Below are 23,395 nucleotides of genomic sequence, written 5' to 3'. Positions count from 1 at the left end.
GATACATTCTGCATTATCAATGACAGTTTTTCATCCCAAATATTCGAGTTCCATGAACTTAGGATTTGGAAGAACAAGATTTAATACTGACATTGGCAACATTCTTGAAGGTGTATGGCCCCAGTTCGCATTTTGTTTGCTATCTCCTGAATGAGGAAGGTGCTGCAAGATGGAAGAGGGTGGCATGGGTGCTGCCATGGCCACAGTAAACCGAGAATAAATGTGGCAGTAGCAACTGAGGAGGGGCTAGACCCAGGCAACCTATTCTCTCATAAGCATGCTAAGTTTTGTCAACTTCTAAGAAATTCTTGATTGGCCAGCTCAAGATTTTAATTTTGACCTTAATCTCTGATGCAACAACTTGCCTAGTTTATCCCTTATCAAAGAGAATGATGCCCTAGAGCACTGTAGCTCTTTGAGTCACTGTCACATATGATGAAAAACATTTCAAGTTCAACATCTATTTATTTAATGTCACTTATTTATCAGGCACATAGTCTAAATCAAACCATTTTTCCCATTTGTCTTAGAAAAAAAAAATGAACTTAGGATTTAAAAAATGAGGACATTTTGATAAGTTTGTATGATAGATACTTGCATTTACAAAAGCAGAGACAGCTGTGATTTTAGAGAACGTAAATAAGAAAAGTCACAGCATTTAAAAAAATACACAAAATCTTATAATAAGTAGGAAAAAATTCATTAATCATGACAGAAATAAAGAGATAATATTTACATATAAATTCTATGTATATTTATTATGGTGCACGTGCACACACACACACACACACACACACACACAAGCTACTTTAAGTCAGGCCCACTTAGTTACATAGCTATTATAACTTGCATATAAGAACACCATGTAAAATCTTATTCTGATTACAGAAAGGAAGTTTCAATTTACCAGAGCTTTAAAATCAATTAACCTTATCACTGATATCAGATCATTCTTACCTTTAACAGAATCAGGTGAATGAACAGATTTGGTGGATCTATATTGAGATGGGGAACCTACTGAATCTTCAGCCGAACTAGTTAGGAGTGAGTGAACTGGAGACTTCTTAGGAGAAGAATGGAATGAACGAGAAGATGAATTTTTCACAGATGGATTTACTAAAATTTTGCAAGAATAAAAGTAAAAGAACAGATTTAATTAAAAATAGTACACCACACCTCTCAAAAAGTCAAACTCACAAGAAAATGTTCCCACGATTCTGGGGAAGGAGAAAGGGTGTCTTATTAAATACCCAAGGCTTTGGGTGCAACTCAAAAGTGCTCTGCATGGAAAAGAACTGTGTCTTAGAAATAAAGATCTACATGAACAAGACCTGCCCTTGGGGATCTGAGGTCCAGCTTCAAGTCTTCTTACTTCCTGACTGAATGAAATTAATCTAGTATTGCTGGTGTCCTTAGTTGTCTACTACAAGTAAGCACGAATGTGCTCTCTTGAGGAAGGTAACCTCATTAGAAGCATCAAACTATCTGTACAATTTTTCACATATGCCTGTCATACAATAAAAGCAACGAGGTAAATGAGGAAACAAGATTATATAATGGGAAACCAAGAGAAAAATATAGGTAATAGATACAAACCCCCGCGGTCTGGGCAATAGAGGCACAGACCACCACAGATTCAAAGAGCATTCCTGCAAACCCAAACAGGTTCTTCTTACATAGAGAAAATCATACCTGGACATATCAATAACATCTGCTAACAACCAAACCAAAGACAAAACAGTCTTAAAGCTGCGAGAGGGCAAAAAAGACAAATTACATTTAAATGAGCAACAATTGTACTCAGAGCTGACTTCTTAGAAGAGACAGTGGAAACTAGAAAACAATGGAGTATTTCCAAAGTGAAGGAAAAATGTCAACTCTAAAATTCTATACTCAGCAAAAAATATTCTTCAAAAATGAACATAAAATAACGACAAGCTCAATAAAGCAGAAACAGAATATATGTTCCTAGCAGACTTACATTAAAGGAAACATTAAAGACATAAGTGAAATGATATCAGATAGAAGATAAAGTATAAATATGAGAATATATTGAAATGAATATTAACTGTACAAAACAATGCAAATTATCCACTGTGGTATTTACATTAATCATTAAAATATGTGGACTTCTGGCCAAGATGGAGGCCTAGACAGACACACTGCGTCTCCCTTCACAACTAAGAAGGAATACAACTAGCTCAAAACCAGAGACAACCAGAAGTTCCAGAAAATCGAGCTGCATGGAAGTCCAACAAACAAAGAAATAAAGAAATACTCATCCAGACAGGTAGGAGGCATGGAGACGGGGTGGAGAGGACATGGTGTGGTAGTGGCAGCAGCAGGCCGGCGGAAAGCACGGTCACATGTTTTAAAAAGTGGGGAGGGACACCTGGGGAGCATTCCAGCTCCTCACCAGACCTTGAAGCTCACCATCCCAGCACTGGGGAAAATCAGGCCTCATTGCTTTTGACTGTGCAGACCAGTGGGGGTTGGGGTGGAGGAAGAAACTGCTGGTCTCTCAGTGGAGTCTGCTTGTTTAAAGGGACCTCACGGTCCTAGAACATCCACATACCCACCCACTCTGGGAACAATGACCAGGGCAACAGCTAGAGAGGCATCAAGTCCCATACGAAAGTGTGAGAAGTACCTGGAAAAGGGGCGAGTGCTTAGCAAGCAGCATTGTTCCCCCTCAGACCCCTCCCCCCCCACAGCACCACAATGTTGTGAAATGGGTTGCCCTGTACTGACAAATACCTAAGGTTCTGCCCCTTACAACGTAACAGGTGTGACAGCTCTACCTAAGACACAGAGGCAAACACAGGAGTTTGTCAAGTGAGAAGACAGAGAGGTATGGCCCAAAAGAGGAAATGGATCAAGGTTCTAGTGGGCGAACTAATCGATGAGGAGATAGCCAACGTAACATATGTAGAGGTCAAAACACTGGTGATAACGATGCTCACAGGCTTGACAGATATGCTTAAGTATGGCAAACACATAAGGGAAGAAGAAGTGAAGGCTATGCTAAATGAAATTAAGGAAAATCCACACAAGACCAATGGTGAAGGGAAGGAAACTGGGGTCAAATCAATGATTTGAAACATAAGGAAGAAAAAAGACAGCCAACCAGTACAGAACGAGGAAACAAGAATTGAAACAAATGAGGAGAGGCATAGAAATCTCTGGGACAACTTTAAACGTGCCAACATCCAAACCATAGGGGTGCCAGAAGGAGAAGAGGAAGAGCAAGAAAGTGAAAGCATATGTGAAAAAATAATGAAGCAAAAGTTCTCTAATTTGGTGAAGGAAATAGACATACAAATCCAGGAAGCACAGAGAGTCCCAAACAAGCTAGACCCAAAGAGGACCACACCAAGACACATCATAATTAAAATGCCAAAGGTTCAATATAAAGAGAGAATCTTAAGAGCAACAAGAGAAAAGCAGAGAGTTATCTACAAAGGAGTGCCTCTAAGACAATCAGCTGATTTCTCAAAAGAGACTTTGCAGGCAAGAAGGGACTGGCACAAAGTATTCAATGTGATGAAAAGCAAGGACCCACAACCAAGATTACTCTATCCATCAAAGCTATCATTTAGAATGGAAGGGCAGATAAAGTGCTTTCCAGATAAGGTAAAGTTAAAGGAGTTCATCATCACCAAGCCATTATTATATGAAATGTCAAAGGGACTTACTTAAGAAAAAGAAGATCAAAATTATGAACATTAAAATAACAACAAACTCACAACTATCAACAACTGAATCTAAAAGATAAAAACAAAATCCAACTAAGCAAACCAGAACAGGAACAGAATCATAGGTATGGGGATCACTTGGAGGGTTATCAGCTGGGATGGGGAAGGGGGAGAAATGGGGTAATGGTGCAGGGATTAAGAAGAATAATTGGTTGGTACAAAATAGACAGGGGGAAATTAAGAATAATATAGGCAAGGGTGAAGCCAAAGAACTTATATGCATGACCCTTGGACACGAACTAAGGGGGGTGGGATTGCTGGAGGGAAGGAGGGTACTGGGTGGAGGGGAGCAAAGGGAAAACAAACTGGGACTACTGTAACAACATAATCAATAAAATAGACTTAAAAATAATTAAAATATGTGACAATAATTGTAGGGACAATGAATTGATTTAACATATTCTAAGGTACTTACAATGTATGCGAAAAGGTAAAAGCACTCATTTATATTAATCTAATAAAGCAAGGATATATCTTGTATTCTCGAATAAAACAACAATAAAAATATGTAAGTGAAGTATACCTGAAGGAATTGTTAAATTTCAAATAAATGCTCTTTTCTTCAAATATTAGTGTTTAAAACTTTCTCAGAAGATTATTTAAAAATTAAAAGTTTGATTTTATTTAAGAATATTATGTTTTGAATATATACATGTATTCTTCTGTAAAATTTGGAAACTTATCTTTCTCCTATCTCAGTCACCTCACATCTCAATTTTCCCTATTTACATTATCACTCTTCACATTTATAGCTAAACTTTTGTTGAATAACCATCATTTTCACAGTTCCATTTTTTCCATTTATCTAGTGCTTTTCCATAGAAAACTGATCATATGTCTGTGGGTCTGTCCTTGCCTTCCAAATCTAACATATTTTCTATAATTAAAAAAAACCTTTGTGTTAAATACTCCTTTGGTGTAATTTTCTCTAGGGGGCCCATCATGTCCATGACTATGATTTCAGTCATGCCTACCCTATTTGTTATTTCTGATAAAGATTTCCTTTGTAACATTTTTGTTGTGCCATTTTGCTTTTCAACAGATTCTTTTATCTTTGAATCTCTTCCCTGACCTCTTTGTTTTTTATAAAGAACATTTTGTCTATAAATCTTCAGAAATTATATGGAGATTCATCTGTCTCAATTCTCCTCCTTTTTCTTTTATCCACTCTGTAAGTATTTATTGAGCACCTACTATATACCAGGAAGGTTTTATATGCCTGGGATATATCAGGCAACCAAACCCTTGGAGGCATCTGCCCTTGTGCAGCTTTTGTCTAGCAGGAGTGACACACAATGAACAACATTTTAGTAAGTTACACAGTATATTAAAAGATAAGTGTAATTTAAGACTAGAAAAAGAGAAAAGGAAGTAGGAGTGTGGGAGAGTTGCAATTTTTAAATACGATTATAAGATATGTCTCATTGGGAAGGTGCTATCTGAGCAAAGGCTTGAAAGGAGGTGAAGGGGTCAGCAATGTAGAGGGCACAGCGGGTGGAAAGGTTCTGATATTGAAGCTGCCTGAATGTCCAAGAACAATTCAAGGATGGATGAAGCAGAGTGAATAAGGGGGAGTAGTAGGAGTGAGACCAGAGAGTTAATGAGGATTTATGGGCTAGTGTAACAGCGTTAGCTGTCATTTTCATGGAAACAGGGAGCCTCTGTAAGGTTTCAGCAGGCCCCATTTCTGTGCTTTCACTGCAAACTCACCTGTGGATGGGAATGTAAAGCAACTCGAGGGATCTTCCTGCTCTCCTCCATGTAATGTGATTGGCTCTCTGGAAGCATAAGAACGGTCATGCAAACACTTCATTTAAAAAATACAGTGTTAATTTTTATGGACAGAGCAAGCTAATGCAGGCACAAGTGATGGCTTAACACCTAAACTCAAAGTGGCAGCCCTAACCCTAAACTGAAGAAGTCCTAAAATATCCAGTGAGGGAGATCCAATGCTGCATTATCTTTATGCATTCAGTGCCCTTGAACAATTTGCAGAACAAAAATTTAATAATATATAATTTTAGTTAGAAAATTCATTTTTGTGTAATAGTAGCTATAAAACCCAAATATTTTTCTCATGTATTCTAAGAGATAAGATCTTAATGACTTATTTAAAAAATGAAAAAAACAAAGGAAAAAAGAAAGAAACCTCTCTTAGCAGGAGTATATCACTTTACAAAACTATTAAACTTATTTAAATCAATAAATTGACAAAAACCACATAGTTCCATATATTGGGTTCCAGTATGAGAATATTATGGCACCAGTTCTCAAGGTGGTTCCCTTGCAGGGGGTTTGTGAGGTCAAGACTATTTTTATCATAGTACTATGATATTTGCTTTTTAACTCTTAGTCTCTTATACGTGTACAGTGGAGTTTCCAGAGGCCCAATGATATCTGATATCGCAACAGGTTAAATGCAGATGCACATATGAGACTCCAGCTGTCTTTTATTAAGCCATGCATTAAATTGTAAAACAATATCTTCTCAATGATTTTTTGTTTGAAAATATAGCTATTTTTCATAAGATTATTATAGTAACATCTAATACACTGTTACTTTTAAATAAATATCAGTGTCTTCCATTGTTAAAATGCTTAAAATTAAAATTTGTTTTCCAATATTTCAAATGGTAATAGAAATGACCCAGATAAACAAAAGCTCTTTGGAATCCTCAACGATATTTGTGACTGCAGAGGGGTCCTGAGACCAAGAAGTCTGAGAAAAGCCCTAGAAAGGAAGGTCATGGTTATATTGTGCATAGTCTAAATGATCAGGGCAGAGTTTGTTCTTGCTGCAGTAGGTAATGGGGGGGGCCTTTGAAAGTTTGGGGGCTGGGCAATAGGTATAGTCTGAGGTGTGCTTTAGGCTGGCCAGTTTGAAATTGATGCAAGTGATTGAAACATGCAAGAGATCAGAGATTTAAAAACATCCACTGAACACTGTAGAGGCATCCACAAAAGCCCATGAGAAAGGGAGAAGGCCTAGGCTGAAAAATGGCTGCCAAACATACCTGTACCTGAAGGCCAAGAACCTATGAATGTTGCCTTATAGAGCAACAGGGGTTTTGCAGATGTGATCACATCAAACTTGGATTTTAAGATGGGGAGATTATCCTGGATTATCTGGATGGACCCTACATGCTGTCATAAGTGTTCTTCTAAGAGGGAGGCAGGAAGGGATTTCATAAGGAGAGAAGATGATATGACAGTCTCAGTGCAGAGAGATTTGAGGATGCTATGCTGTGGGGTGTGTAGATGGACAAAAGAGCCACAAATCAGATGCAAGGAAGAAAGCTCTTGAAGCTGGAAGAAGGTAAGGAAATGAATTAGCCCCAAGAACTTCTGGAGAGTGTGTGGCCCTGACAACTGATTTAAGACTTCAGGCCCCCAGACCTGTTAAGACGGATAAATGTGTATCATTTTAAGCCACGACTTTTTGTTACAGAAGCCATAGGAAATTAATACAGGCAGTTGGAGGGGATGTTCCAAGAAGAAAATGGATTCAACAACTGTGTTAGAGTCAAAATCAGTAAGATTTGGTGACTACAGAAATGAGACGAGAGAAAGAAGAATCAAAGGTAATGCTAACATGTAAGCCAGGTGCCCTTGGAAAGTTGGTAGTGCCATTCTGTGACACAGAAACATAAGCGGAGGGCAATGGTTTTGTGGAATGGCCATCTTCATTTATTTTGCCATTATAATCTTCGGGTCATTGTTTCATGTCCTGTAACATCCATATTAGAGAATTAAAAAAGAAAGCTAGATACTATGAAGGCTTTGTAGGAAACTTTCCTTAGGGGATAATGTTGCCCATTAAATTATAATAACATGACAGAATAAGAAAAGTCAATTCTCTACAAAATTTTTGAGAGATGTTGCTCTCAGAATCATTCAAACACAAATATCAGAGTTACCTGTTTCATTTTTATTCTATGGTATGTGGAGAATATTGATGTACCTGATGTGGCTGCAGAAGTTTCTAGACTAAGAAACATTACTGTAACATTTGATTAAAGAAAAGGTGCTGCACTTACAGTGAAATGCTGAGATAAAACAGCAACTGTAGTATCCTTTCTCATTCATGAGTTTTAAAAATGGCCAATTTGTCATAGTGTACAGTACTCGAATGCATTTCTAATTTTCTAGTATGCATCATACTTTCCAGAGCTTCTGCTAAATACTTAAAAATTACTGTTGCCCATTTGAACAGAGGAAGGGGCTAGGGCCCATTGTTTCCTCAGCATTCCCTCTTCTTTACAAATACATTGCTGCTGAAAGAAGCAGACTTTTCTAGTCATGGAAAAGCTACAGAGCTTTAGTTAGCTCAGGGAAGCAGTGCCTCTGTGCCCCAGGCCTAGGACTGGGCTCTTCCCTAGCAGCTCATGCCAGGTCCCAGAGCTCGGGAGCCAGACAGACCTGAGCTCAAATCCAATTCCACTGTATGACCTTGGGAAGTTGCTTAAGCAACCTGAGTTTTCATTACCAACCTATACATGAGGGTAATAATGCCTACATTATAGATAGGAAAGACTTAAGGTAGTGAGTCTAAAGCATGCAGAAAATAGAAAAAAATATGCAGTAGACAGTTTCAGATATTAATAGAAACAATGTAGAGTTACACACACAGATGAAGAAATCAAATCTCGTTTTCTTTAGGTTAAGAGAAAGATATTTAGAAAGATTCAAGTTTGTTGCATATTGATCAAGTAGCAGGGAAATAAGAAAATATTTACAATACTGACTTAATTCATTCACTAAACAAAGATTTACTGAATAGCTAGTATGTGGCAGGAGCTTGATGCTGAGGACATGACCATAAATAAGCCTCTGTCTAACTGGAGTTTAAACAGAATTCATTTTCATATTTTATGATATAAAAGGACTGTGATATCTCTATTTTTTACACATGGTGAAAATAGAAAAGAAAAAAGTAAGCTTCTTTTTTTCCAGCAGTCAGTCAAAAAACAGACCTTAGACTGTATGCAACAGGGCCTACGTCTGTCTTGCTCACTGTTACATCCCAAGGGCCTAGCACAGAGGGTGGCACATCGGGGGCCATTGATGATCTTTTGAATTAACGAATGAACAGCAGTGAAGGGGTTATTCTGAAAGCCGGACTGGTAAGATCTTTTCTTACCTACTGAGCGGTTCACTTGATTTGCTGCCTTCGGTGGAGTCTCTTAATGAGTTGTTGCTTCTGTTGGTAGAGGGATGTGGGAAATTAAAGACTAAACAACGTTATTTTAATTTAGCAACAAAACAAAATTGTTCCTCCGCACATAGCTTTTAGACAAACACAGATTCAAAGGAGTGAGACTGGGGCACTGGCTCTTCCACATGGAGGAAACAGTATGGAGAAAAGCTTGAAGACAAGAAGACATGGGAATCAGGAGTAGTCTGTCTTGGTTAGAGCGTAACGTGGGAGTAAAGCAGGCTGGTGACAAGTTAGGGATATTCTTAAATGTCAGTCTAAGGGAACATGTACTTAATGCAGCAGACAGTGAGGAGCTACTGAAGATCTTCAAGAAATGGCTTCTGTGTCGAAAATGAGTAACATTAATATTTGCCTTTTTTCTTTCATGACCAACATCATTTCTCAGAAGTTGTCTTTGTTTAGGGGTTATGGATTTCATTTCTTTATGCTCTTTTTATGACTCCATTAAAAAATTCATCTATTCAATTATTGATAAAAATAGGATTGTTTTGAGGTTATCATTTCCTTCCAGACTACCTTCCTTTCAAATGTGATAGAAGCCATTATAAATATGTGTAAGTGTAGAAAAAGTCTCTTATATTTGGCATGGCACACAACATAAATATAATCATGTGGGTAAACAGCTGAAAATTTAAAATAAGCAAAAAAAGCTTATTAGTGATTTCTAGAAAGTAAATTACTTTAGTATATTTTGAAATTCTTTTTTAGTTTCAGTTAAAAAATGTAACCAATTTCTTTCAATGAGCCCCAAATGCCCATCAATTCTCATGTAGCCTATCCAAACAGACTTTCCAAATTACCTAGTCACATATAAAATTCATGGACAATTACTTAGATTTAGAATCTCAGATTCTTCTTACCTATGGCATATCTCTAATCTCAGGCTTGATTCAGTACTGCAATCTCTTACTTTATCATCTCTGTATAGATAAATATAACTCTCAGTTAATTATATAAAGAATAATTTCCATATTCCATGTATTTTTAGAATAATCAATTAATTACTTATTATATTCAACTCTTCTGTAAGGCACAGTAGATTTTAGGCCTCCAAGCAAATTTTGCAAACAGCTAACCTCTGAAGTTCATTAACTCAGAAATGCCTTTGTGTTCCATGGACTCCCAAAAGCTTTAGACAGAGTTTAAGCTTTGGCGAAAAGGTCATTTGTAGGATTACAGCAAACGAACATAAATTCTCTAAAGGCAGGGACCAAATACATTCAACTTCAATACAATCGAATATAGTTCAAGCCCATCATGGCTAGAGTGATGAAAATTCAATCAGGGAAGGCATGGCAATCTTGTTGAATTGAGTGCTAGAAACCAGGGGCTCTTACTTCTACTTCTAGCTCCAACTCAGTATGCCTAAATGTATGCATCTCTTAAATGAGTTTAATTATACTGCCTTGGCTTAGAAAGCATACTGAAGAACTAGGACAAAAATAAAATACTCTGTACATGTAAGTATTCTTTGATGAATCGACCAGTAGAATGTTTCCGGCATGTGATTCAGAGTATATAATGTTATCCTAGGTAATTGGGCTGTTACTCCTAACATTTTGCTGTTACTATTAGTAATATTACACATAAGAATTAGGCAAACCCAGCTAATAATTTGTTACCTTAGGCCAACATATACTAATTGAACATATTAGTATATTTGCCATATAACCAGAAAATGAATATTATAACATTATTGTTATAATATTAACAGCTAGTATACAATTACTATTACAATACTAAAAATAGCATAAATACCATATTAAATTCTTTATGTTAATCTAGTAATAATACCCAATAAAATTTGGAAACACTATTTGAAAAAATCATGAAAATTTCATTGATTTTTAAACTATGTATAGGGCAGGGTCAAAAACTGCTTGAATCCTTTTTGAATCTGAACATTTATTAATCTGATATAAATCATTGACACAGATACCTAAAGAACCATGGCCTTTCCTATTAGCTTACACCTGGAGAGTGATGTAGTTTTCAAGGTTCTAGTTTTAGCTTCACCTATGTGACTGCAGGCAAGTTAACCTTTTGAAACTTGGGTTTTTCTCATTTGTAAAATGGGATAAATAAATCCAATCTTGTCTTGTCTCAAACTGTTGTGATAGTCAAATATTATGGATGTGAAATTTGTTGGGAACTATGAATTTATACAGAAATGTAACTTTGGGTAACGCCTTGTCTGACTACTTTCTGAATAGAATATTACTTTCTCTTGATGTCAAGTAATTTTACTTTTGCTTAACTCCTCCACTTTCATATCGTTATCCCTGGAAATGTCAGATACTCTTCAACGTTTTTTGAGCAAAAAGGAAAAAGGACTCATGGACGTGGACAACAGTGTGGTGATTGCTGTGGGGAGGGGGCTAATAAGGGGTGGAAAAAATACAATAAAGGTTAAATTTAAAAAGATTTTTAAACCTCAACCTCCTAGAACAGCGATTTTCAATCTTTTTAATCCATGATACACATAAACTAATTACTAAAATTCTGTGGCACACCAAAAAAAAATTTTTGTTCCTATGACAAAAAAATAGGTATAATTTCAATTCATTTGCCCTGAATGCCTATCGTTATCTTGGCTGTTGTCATTTTTTTAATTTGACAATCTAAGGGAAAAGAGGTCAGTGCCCCTGACTAAATAGGTATTGCATGTTTTAAAAATTATTGCGGCACGCTGGTTGAAAATCACTGTCCTAGAGAGTAACACACAGACAACTTGAAGGCAAAGCACGGATGAGAGGAGCTTTCCCATTCTAGAGGACACTCAGTCTTACAAAGCCACGTATGAGACTCCCAGAGATGGTGTTCTCCCATCTTCCTCAGTCTTGCTCAGGGGCACAGCTGGCTCCTCGTTGATAACACTTCTCAACTCTTGCAGAAGCTGTTTTAGGTCCCTTGTCGGATCCTCCCTCAGTATGTTAGGTTTCATAGAGTGCTGAAATAAAACAATTTGCAAAACAAAGACACATAGTTTTCTAGATTTGTATGCTACTGTTTCCTATTATAAAATTAATTCAACTGGTAAATAGAAATTATGGAGAAGTAGAGGAAAACAAAAATGACCTGTATTCTCGCTAGTCAGGGATAATCAATAATAACCAATCATCATCATCATAGTGCCGTATCTAATTTATAAATGTGTACATACTTATTTATATATACAAGGGCTGTCCAGAAAGTATCCAGCCATGTAATGTGAAAAATAAAAACATTTTTAAGAAGATAAAAGATACAAGAAACATTGTACATAGGACAATGACAGCTCAGTCCCCTTCAAAGTAGGCACCTTGGGACCTCACACAGTTCTCCCACTCGCCATCAGCTGCCCCATCATATTTTCCTGAATCTCACTGATGGTATGAAATCTCTTCCTTTTCAAAGGTGATTTTAGTTTTGATAGGGGTGGGAGGGCACCAAATCTGGGCTTTAGGGGGACTGAGTCACCTGTGTGATTTGATGTTTCACAAAAAAACTCTGCATGAGACATGATGCACGAGCAGGCACGTTGTCATGATGAAGCTGCCAATCACCGGTTGACCATAGCTGCAGCCATTTTTGTGGTATCTCTCAACTGATGAAGAACATTGAGGTAGCACTGCTTATTAAATGTTTGGCCTGGAGGGGTGTACTCGTGATGGACAACACCTTCCCTATCAAAAACAGAGTTAAAATGGTCTTGATCTTGCTGTGACTTAACTGCACCTTCTTCAAGCATGGAGAACCAGGCGACCTCCATTGGGATGGCGGGCCTTTATTTCCAGATCATACTCATAGCCATAGACCCATGATTCATCTCCAGTTATGACCTTCTTGAGGAAATCTGGTTCATTGGTAGTGGTTTGAATCAAATCATTAGCAACTGCAGCGCAATGTTCCCTTCTGCTCTGGGGGCAAAGCCTGGAACAAATTTTGCCATGACACATTTCATGCTAAGATCCCACATCAAAATCTTAGACACAGTAGTTTTTGGAATCCCCAAATCAGCTTCTAGGTCTTGCACTGTCAGTTACTAATCTTTGTTGATTGCAGCCCATACACGTTCAACATTCTCAGGTGTTCTGAATGTTGCAGGCCTTCCAGAATGTGGATCACTTTCAACAGATTGTCAACCATCTTTGAAGTGTTTGTGCCACACTTTTATTTGCACCGCATTCATTTCATCATTCCCAAAAACCTTCTGACTCATCCGAATAGTTTCCCCAGAGGAATGGTTCAAGCTTAATGAAAAATTTGATGCAGATTCATTGCTCTACTCACTTAGTCATTTTGGCTGCAATGGCCACACGGTACACATGCTCACTCAATAGCATCTACCGCTCCCACTGACTAGTAGAGTGAAGTCATCATTGTTCACGCATGCACATTCAAGTCCACTCTCCTTGGCTCCCAGGTTACGTATGTTGCACAAACCATTCTCATTATATTAACAATGGCTGGACTTTTTCCAGACAGACCTTGCATATGCACACATATTTATGAATTAGAATATACACACGGGATCAAATTATACACACCTATTTTATTTTTAAATTTTAACAATGTATTATGAACATCATATAATGCCATTAGATATTAACAACTACATTCAGGTAAAATAATTTCAATTACTTTTTTTTAGGGCTGAATTAATTTTTAAAGCTACAGAACTTTAGAAGAAATTCTTTAGGGTTGAGTTAATCTACTCACTACATTTTACTGATGAGAAAAGATTACCTAATATTTTCAAATTGTCTTAGTAGATACTTGAGAATAATAAAAAGATTTTCACATATATAGTATTCCTCAATGAATACTTATAATTAAGAAGAATTATATATGTTCCCAAAAGGCTTCTCAAGAAGTGAAACCAAATGATAGTCACTGGTTGCTCTTATGAGCAGGTGGACTTAGGTGGAGAACATTTATGGCTAAAGCATCATAAAGCATCATCAAGCTGTTTCAGCTGGAGGTGTTTGTCTGAATGTACAGTTACACCTGCTACACAGATTGGTTGCTGAGAGATGAACACTAAAAAATTTTTGTTCTTTGGGCTTTACTTTTCTAGGGTCCATGCTAACCAAGTGTTGATGTTATAACCATCACTTTTTCCTTCCCCTTTTGTCCCCCCTGACAAACCACATATGATATCCAGCTGAAGATGTTAAAAGAGTTCTAATTGAATGTGCGGTAAGTATGGTCTTTCCAGTTCATTGATGGCCATCTAACCTGAAAAGTGCCATGAATTCAGAGTTTCATAAGAGACTCCATTACATTATATAAGTTGACTCCATTAACTTAAAATATATAAAGATGTAAAACATTTTATTTTATTTATTTATTTATTTACAGTGAAATATTTTATATGTAGAATTAGCCAGCTGGACTCAGTTTAGATGCTACCAATTTTGTTGGTAATATCTAACACATCAGGAGCCAAAGAGATGCCTTCTCTCCATTAGGCCTGATCAGGGTGTTGACCTTGGCCATATCAATGTCATAGAGTGTTTTCACAGCCTGTTTGATCTGGTGCTTGTTGGCCTTGACATCCACAATGAACACAAATATATTGTTGTTTTCTATCTTCTTCTTCATAGCTGACTCGGTAGTCAGGGGGAACTTGGTGATAGCATAGTGATCGAGCTTGTTTCTCCTGGGACTGCTCTTCTGAGGATATCTGGGCTGCCTTGGGAGCTGCAATGTCTTCAGCTGTCAGAAGGTGGGTGAGGTGTAGGTCTTCTATTTTTGTGGCTATGAATGCCTTTCAGCACTGCTTTCTTTGCCTTCAAAGCCTCTGCTTGGTCTTCAGATTTGGGAGGGATGGAACTTCCTTCTTCTCTTTCCCCACCATCTTTGTAAAAAGGCAGATGTGGACCATTATTTAAATATTTAATTTTTGGAGAAATTTTAGGTTCACAGCCAAATTAAGTGAAAGATACAGAGATTTTCCTTGTATTCCTTGATTCCACAGATGCCAAACCAGTTTCTTAATCATGAATGAAAGCATTTGTCTCTAAGCAGATGGTTCAGTTTTACCAAACACTGGCTTTGTCTTGTCCCAGCCCTGGTAGATGTAATATCTGATGTGTAATAAAACTTTAAAAACTTAGTTCTAACCTTGAAATCTCAATGTGTCACCTGGACCCTCATATCTTCTGCCCATGAGAAAGTTTATTTAATAAGCTTTAATAATTATTAAAAATTTGAAGCCCTTGACATTCATCATAAATGATCAGTATAATAACCTACAAATATATAAATCTGCCCCCACCCCGCCCCCGGATCATGGCACTCAAATTCTTTGAAGTAACTAGCACTTTACAAGACATAAAAAGTTGAAAAGCATTCAATTTTGACATTCACTTAGCAGTTAATCAGACTCATCCCTTGACATTCTTATTGTGATTTCATCCTAATTCTTTAAAACTTTTGAAATGTATGATGTTCCTTAAAATGTAAACTCTATAGAGGCAAAGACTTGGTTTGATCATCACTGTCTTTATATACTCCGAAACAAATAACCCATATCTTGCTTGTGTATAAAATCACAAAAATATCAAGGTTGAAGGGGTCTTGAAGATGATTTGGTTCTAGTCCAATCTCCAATCAGAAGTCATGATGAATTTTCTGTATGGCATCCCAGCAATATAAATACTTATCTGGTCTTTGCTTAATCACTGTACACCAAGGAAGGCAGTTAAATTTTAATATGGCCTTAATCCTCTGAAAGAAAAGCTAATTAAACAGAATATTCTCCATATAACTTCCATTGATGGTTATCATTTACCCGCCAGGGTCATAGGAAACATCTAATGTGATAACCATTTAGAAATGACTTATTTCATCATGCGAAACTCCCTCCCTCACCTCCACTTTCTAATACATACCCCAGGCTAAATCTTCTCAGTTCATCCACTTTTCATATGGCATGGGCTCAGGACTTCTCACTACTTGGTTGTGTTTCTTAAATTCTCATGCCCAAAGAATGAAATTAAGACTCCAGGAAGAGTCTGACTAGAGCAGAGTGGAGGACAACTGTCCCTTTTATGGATCTGGCTACTACTATCTTTAAACCTTTCTGGCTGCCACATAATGCTGCTGAGCAGGCAGGTAACTGAGGCTCCCTACATCTTTTCCACATGTTATTGATACACCACACTTTTCATGTCCTGTTCCTTGTATTTTTGTATATTTAGTACCAAGTTCAAGACTACATTTCTCTTCATACACTTGGCTCATCATTCCAGGCTGTCAAGATAAACAAACAGAGGTACCATTTACCTACTGCTCGTCATGTTCTAGGCACTCAATATATTATCTCACTTAAACTTTAATCTTTAAACCAGCCAATAAGGTATAAGTAATCACTACATTTTAGAAGTGAGAGAACAGAAGCACAGAGAAGTTAAATAATTTACTCAAAATTGCACAAGGGGTCCATGGCAAAGTTGGGACTGAGTGTGATCTGTGATTTGCTGCCTGATTCTCACTGGATATATTTGTTAGGAAATGTGATCACTGTGCTATAAAGTGTGAGGATTCAATAATATATTTGAGCACCTGACCACAACAGACTCATGTAGTCTGGTTATTACTGGAAGTAATTCACAAATTACATCAGGGCAATTACCTCACACTCAGAAACATTAAACAAAGATTGATTTATATGCAGCTCATCAATCTTTAAAACTACTAAAGAGGAGTTAATACAAATACCAATACCATTTCCTAACCTCTTCTTGAGGAGACAGGGACTAAATAGGCAGTGTGGTACCATGTGAAACAGCACAGGCTTTTTCATCACGGCCACTATCCTTCCATAGCAACATGATCTAGGACAAGTCACCTGTCACACTTCAACAAACTTTGCAGAAGATCTATTTATGTCCCAGACACTGTCAGAAACTAAAGTAAAAAATTAAAAATGCAATACCATTCACATTAGTACCAAAAAAATAAAAGTTAGGTATAAATCTAACAAAATATGTACAAGATATACATGAATATACTAAAAAATTCTGTCAGAAATCAAAGATCTAAATAAATGGAGCAATATTCCATGTTTATGGGTAAGAAGACTCAATCTTGTTAAGATGTCAGATCTTCCCAACTTGATTTATGAATTCAGTGAAATCCCAATCAGAATTCCTGAAATTTTTTAATTTTCTAGATATTGACAAATTGATTCTAAAGCTTACATGAAAAGGCAAAAAACCCATATAGCTAACAAAATATTAAAGGAGAATGAAGTTGGAGCACTGACACTATACAAGTTCAAGACTTACTATAATAAGACAGTGTGGCCCTGTTACAGTCGAATGAGTTGCAGAGGGAGACATGTCTCACCCGTTAACCCAGTAGTGCTAAGCCTGAACTGATAATGCTGCCAGGAGTTCCAACATCACAAGAATCACTATGTTAGCATGGGAGGAGGAAAGTCCTTGAAATTCTATGTATCCTTTCCACTAGCTGGGAAAAAAAGCCTTTGAAACTGTGCTTTCATCCCAAGGCCAGAAAGGCAGGAGAGGGTTCACAGTGCCCAAAGAAAAAGTCCATAAATAACTTTGGATAACTGCCCCAACTTTAATTAACTGCTTCCTGTCACATGTATGTTTTACAACAAGATGAACAAACGGAGCCTGGAGCAAGATAAGGATTCAGGCTAAAGACCCCACATATACCTAAGTTTGGGTAGTCACATCCCCCTGAGAAAAGCTGGCGCCACCTTTATCTGTCAATTAATATGTAACTTCTTCACCCCCATCCCGGCATTACCTAAGTCCTCAGAACAAAGGACTCACTCTCTTGGCCATCCTGGCTATCTGGCCACCAGGTCTCTGGCCACCCTAGGGCAAGCTTGCCACCCTGGTCTTTGGCTACCCTTGCTTTTGCTCTCCCATTCACTAATAAACTTTGTGTGCATGCTAATAGGCTCACTGATCTGTTAATTCTTCACTGCATCTGCAAGAAGAACCAGGCTTTCTCCGGTAATAGTCCTAGTAAAAGAAGAGACAGATGGATAGAACACAATAAAATAAAGAGACCAGAAATAGTCCCACATAAATATAGTCACCTATCTTTGACAAAGAAGAAAAAGCAATTCAATGGAGAAAGGACAACTTGACATACACATGCAAAAAAATAATATGCCTGGAGCCCTTACATCTTTCACAAAAATTAACTAAATGGATCACAGACCTAAATGTAAAACACAAAACTATACAACTCCTAGAAGATAACACATGAAAAATCTAGATGAACTTGGGTTTAGTGATGACTTTATAGGTGTGACACCAAAAGCATGATCCATGAAAGAAAAACAATAATTAAGCTGGACTTCATTTAATTTAAGAACTTTTCTCTACAAAAGATCCTGCTAAAAATGAAAAGACAAGCTACAGACTGGGAGAAAATGTTTTCAAAACACATTATCTGATAAAGGACTGGTATCCAAAATACACCAAAAACCTCTTAAAACTAAATGATAAGAAAACAAACAACCCAGTTAAAAAAATAGGTAAAGGTTTGTAACAGATATCTCACCACAACATAAGCATGGCAAATAAGCATGTGAAAATCCGTTCAACATCATATGTCATTAAGAAATTGCAAATTAAAATGAGATATCACTATCCTCCTATTAGAAGGGCTAGCATCTGAACACTGACAACACCAAATACTTGCAAGGATGTGGATCGAAAGGAAGTCTCATTCATTGCTGGTAAGACTGCAAAATAGTACAGTCACTTTGGAAGACAGTTGAGCATTTCTTACAAAACTAAACATGCTTTAAAGTATACAATCCAGCAATCATGCTCCTTAATATTTACCTAACCAAGTTGAAAACTTTTGCCTACACAAAGATCTGCACACAGATGTTTACAGCAGCTTTATTCATAACTGCCAAAACCTGGAAGCAATCAAGACTTCCTTAAATAGGTGAATAGATAAAACTGTGGTACATCCATACTATGGAATATTACTCGGTGATAAAAAGAAGTGACCTATTAAGTCATGAAAAAACAGTAAAAAAATCACTAGTTGTCAGGGATTACGGGGAAGGGAGGGAAAAATGACTAGGAGAAACATAGGGCATTTTTAGGGCTGTAAAACTATTCTTATGATACTGTAATTGGGGATACATGTCATTATACATTTGTCAAAACCCATACAATGTGCAACACAGGGAGTGAGACCCAAGGTAACCTACAGACTTGTTAATAATGTATCAATATTGGCTTATCAATTGTAACAAATGTGCCATACTGTTACAGAGTGGGGGGGTCTCCAAAAATCCCCACAGCCTGCGGGTTGGGGGATGGGGAAAAGGGAACAGCTTTTAAAATGTCTTTGCATAACTATGGCTAGTAGCTAGTGTCTTAGTTATGCAAATGGCTTTGGTTCTTCCAAGGCTCCAAGGAGATGGGAGGGAATTTGACTATGAAATAGTGAGGAAAGAGCATACAGAGCCTGCACAAGGTTCTGTGAATGGTCAGAAATGGTTACCACACCCACTGCATCACAGGACACAGTCAGGGGTTAAAAATAAGTAGCATACATTTTAGCTAGAAGAACTCCGTGTGGCTTGGAAAGGAAAAGGAGAACTCCCTGTGGCTTGGAAAGAAAAGGAAGAACTCCATGCTGCTTTGAAAGGGAGAATACCATGCGGCTTTGAAAAGGACAGAGAGAGAGAGAACAATGCGTGATCCAGTGCAACATGGCACATGTTTTCCTGGACTGTTATACGGAGGCTGATGACATCGTACCCCAGATCCTGAAAGACAGAGCTGACGGATAAGGGATGGGGAACTTCTGGGAATGTTTTTGGCTTCTAGCCTTTTGGGGAGCAAGGTAAGTGCTGGTTCCCGTGGGAGAACAGGGCTCTGAGCTGAAGTGCTCACTGTCCTCCCCAGGTTGGAATATTGTTAATAAAGACCTGTTTTCCTCAACACTAGTTGTTGGGTTTTACACCAGGGTGCCACGTGAAAGAACCCCCATTCGCTCTGTAACAATACTAATGCAAGATGTTAATAATAGGAGAAGCTGGAAGAGAGGGAGCTGGGAAAAGGGAGTCTATGGGGGCTCTCTACACTTTCAGCTCAATTTTTCTATAAACTTAAAACTGCTCTAAAAAATAGTTTATTAATTTAAAAAGAAAAAAGAAACCATGGGTTTTGGAAGCAAAAAGATAAAAAAGTCATATCAATTTATGTTTATCAACAGCGTATGATACAAGAGTGCCCATTATGTCACACCCTTCCCGTTACCATTTGCCCTTTTTATATGCAAATGAATAGTTTGTTTTCGTTTTATAATGTAGTTTTATTTATTTATAAATGAGTTTAAATGTTTTTCATGTTTATTGGCTATATATATTTCTTATTTGTGAATTTTGTAGCTATATTTTTCACACACTTTTCTTTTAGAGTGTATGCTACCTCCATCTGGGTATGTAAAAACTATATATATTATAGATGGTAACACTTTATTTATTAGAAATATTTTTCTAGTTTCTGACTACTTTTAAAATTTTGTTCATTGGGGTTTTGCGATTTAGCTTTATTTAGTCAAAATTATCAATCTTTCCTTTGTACATCTTGTAATACTTTTATTGACTCATTTTTAATACTCTACTATTTAATTTATACGGGACATATTTTGATTTATAATACAAGCAAAATGCACTTTTTAAAATTAGAAAATAGTAAACAACAGCTCCAACAAGAGGTTAAGAACCAAAATAAAAAGAACTCATACAACTCAACATTAAACAAACAAACAATTCAATTAAAAAATGGGCAAAGAATCTGAACAGACCTCTCCCAAGAAGATATACAATTGGCCGATAGAGATATGAAAAGATGTTCAACTTCACTAGCTATTAGGGAAATGCAAATCAAAACTACAATGAGATACCACCTCACACCTATTAGAATGGCATTATCAATAAGATAGGTAATAACAAGTATTGGAGAAGTTGTGGAGAAAAAGGAACCCTTGTTTACTGCTGGTGGGCATATAAACTGGTATTGCCACTATGGAAAACAGTATGGTGGTTTCTCAAAAAATTAAGAATAGAATTACCATATGACCCAGTAATCTCTCTTCTACATATCTATCTGAAAAACTTGAAAACATTTATTTGTAAAGATATATGCACCCCTATGTTCATTGCAGCATTATTCATGGCAGCCAAGACATGGAGACCACCAAGTGTCTTTCAATTGGCTAAAGAAGATGTGGTTCATATATATTACGGAATATTACTCACCCAAGGACATTTTTTCATCTAAAAAGAGAGAGGAAAGGAGAGGGGGGAGAGAGAGAGAGAGTGAGAGAGAGAGAGGAAGAGAGAGAGAGAGGCACTGACATCAATGTGAGAGAGAAACATCACTTGGTTGCCTTCTTGTATGTGCCTTGACAGGGGATTGAACCCACAACCTGGGTATGTGTCCCGAAGGATAATCGAACGCGTAAACTTTTGGGCTACAGGATGATACTCCAACCAACCGAGCCACACTAGCAAGGGAAATAAATGTATAACAATGTGATAGAGAAACATTGATCAGTTGACTCCTATATTCCCCTTGACAGGGGATTGAACCCTCAATCTAGGTATGTACCCTGACCAGGAATTGAACCTGCAATCTTTAGGGTGTATGGGATGATGCTCCAACCAACTGAGCCACCTGGTCAGGGCCATAAATATATTTTTTAAGAAGAAATATATCTAAATTTTACATTGGACATATTTTTTTTCCTAAGATTTAAAAGTATACAAAATTATACTAAAATATTTCTTAAGTTCCTAATACTTTAACTAAAGGAATAAAACATTTTATGATTATAAGTAAGTTCACATATAGTTCATGAAGAAACAACACATGGCAAATCATTTTCATATTGGTAGAGTACTAAATATACCACTAATTTGCCATTGATATCTGAAGTGATGTTTATTTTAGCGATCTCAGCACTTGCTTTGTAGTCTGGAAATGCTTGGGATGGAAAGAATTGAACATAAGGCAATTAAAAAATTTACTTTAAAAATCATTGCTAACATTAATGCCACTTAATATTTCATTCATCTGGTCTATATAAATCAAAATCTAGTAATTAAAAATGTCATAACTATAGATACATTTTAAAAATAAATTTCTTCTCAATTTAAAATTCTTTATGTATTATGTTATTTGTATCATGGACTGTAGGACCAGTCCCTTACATGAGACAGGAAGCTGGCTGTAGACTGGGAAGACGGTACGATAGAGTGACAACGGGCAGCAGATGATGACTGCAGAAGGCGTGGTTTCACAGAAGTATTTGAGGTGTATCCAGGGCCCTGAAGTTCCTGGAAAACAACACAGATGTGAGCAAAAGTAACTGTCAACCTACAATCTGTATTATGAAATAAAAATGTATTTTTGCAAGCATCATTTTAGTCTCACATGTGGAACTTCTACAAAGTTATAAACCAAAGTACTGCATTAAGCAAGATGATTCTAGTGCCTACTCTTTGAAGACTAAGCATGTGCTTGAAAAGCTGCCTTCACATGTCTGATTGATAAAAGTATTCCAGGTAGCAAGCCACACCCAGCATGATGTGCCACTACACTGGTTCCTAACCTTTGGCAAAGACTCCACACTAGTGCTGGCCTACTACTGAGAAAGATCTTCCACAACAGGAGTGCTCTAGCTGTGAAAGGGTCCATTGCTGAGACTTGAAAGTATGTCTGCAACTTCAAAATATACTTGGAAAACAGACATACATTTCAGTGGGAAGTGTACTGTTTTTAAAGAACACATGTGTTTGGCATGTAGATTACATCCTTTTTGCCATGCTCCAAAGAGGCAAAACACCTGGGCCTCTGCACCTGCTTGACCCTTCTATATGCAAACTCTTCCATCAGGTATTGTCAAGGCAGGCACTCTTCTGTTTCTCCTGCTTATTATGAACTTAACATCAAGCATGGTGCTTTAATTTGTTACTATATATGAAAAGGGTACGTATAGCATGTAACAAGATTTGTACAGATTTTATAACTGTTAGTATCAGATACTATGGAAAATACACTTGTATGTATCTAAGGTAATAAAAAGATATAAGTATATCAAATAAAGGCATTATTTTGCTTATACTACTATTTATAATGAAAAACAAAAAGACCTTACTTTTACATACAAAGTGTGTTGAAGTTTTAGGCGCACAGATTCTTGTTCCTGACGTTGTATTATATCTTGACATTCTGCAAACTGCAAAGATGCCTACAAACAACCACATATGGTTTATCTTCCATTTTATACAATTTTATTTTATTAACCTATAAATGGAGAGTTGCCATCTCTTCAAGGAAACTTCCCAACTCTTAGCACACTGTATTTATCTTTTTTATCTATTTTATCCAGTTAATAGAGAACAACTGGGGGCCAT

The 23,395-nt window shown here is 37.0% G+C and overlaps 1 protein-coding gene across 1 annotated transcript in view; it reads right to left on the bottom strand.

Annotated features, from left to right (window-relative positions):
- CCDC158 (coiled-coil domain containing 158) overlaps positions 1-23,395 on the bottom strand; it is a 68,698-nt gene that overhangs the window by 2,427 nt on the left and 42,876 nt on the right. Inside the window, exons 15-21 of the mRNA XM_090268096.1 lie at positions 23,137-23,229; positions 22,190-22,315; positions 11,763-11,923; positions 9,834-9,893; positions 8,896-8,955; positions 5,466-5,533; positions 958-1,116 (exon numbers count right to left, since the gene is read on the bottom strand). Coding sequence (XP_090124222.1) covers positions 958-1,116; positions 5,466-5,533; positions 8,896-8,955; positions 9,834-9,893; positions 11,763-11,923; positions 22,190-22,315; positions 23,137-23,229 — 727 coding nt within the window. The remainder of the gene's footprint in view (positions 1-957; positions 1,117-5,465; positions 5,534-8,895; positions 8,956-9,833; positions 9,894-11,762; positions 11,924-22,189; positions 22,316-23,136; positions 23,230-23,395) is intronic.

This window comes from Furipterus horrens, unplaced genomic scaffold (genome assembly GCF_987537825.1).
Source record: "Furipterus horrens unplaced genomic scaffold, mFurHor1.1.pri manual_scaffold_2, whole genome shotgun sequence".
In the NCBI taxonomy this organism is placed as follows: Eukaryota; Metazoa; Chordata; class Mammalia; order Chiroptera; family Furipteridae; genus Furipterus; species Furipterus horrens.
Note: the sequence above shows the minus strand (reverse complement) of the source record. Positions and strands in the feature narration are given on the sequence as shown.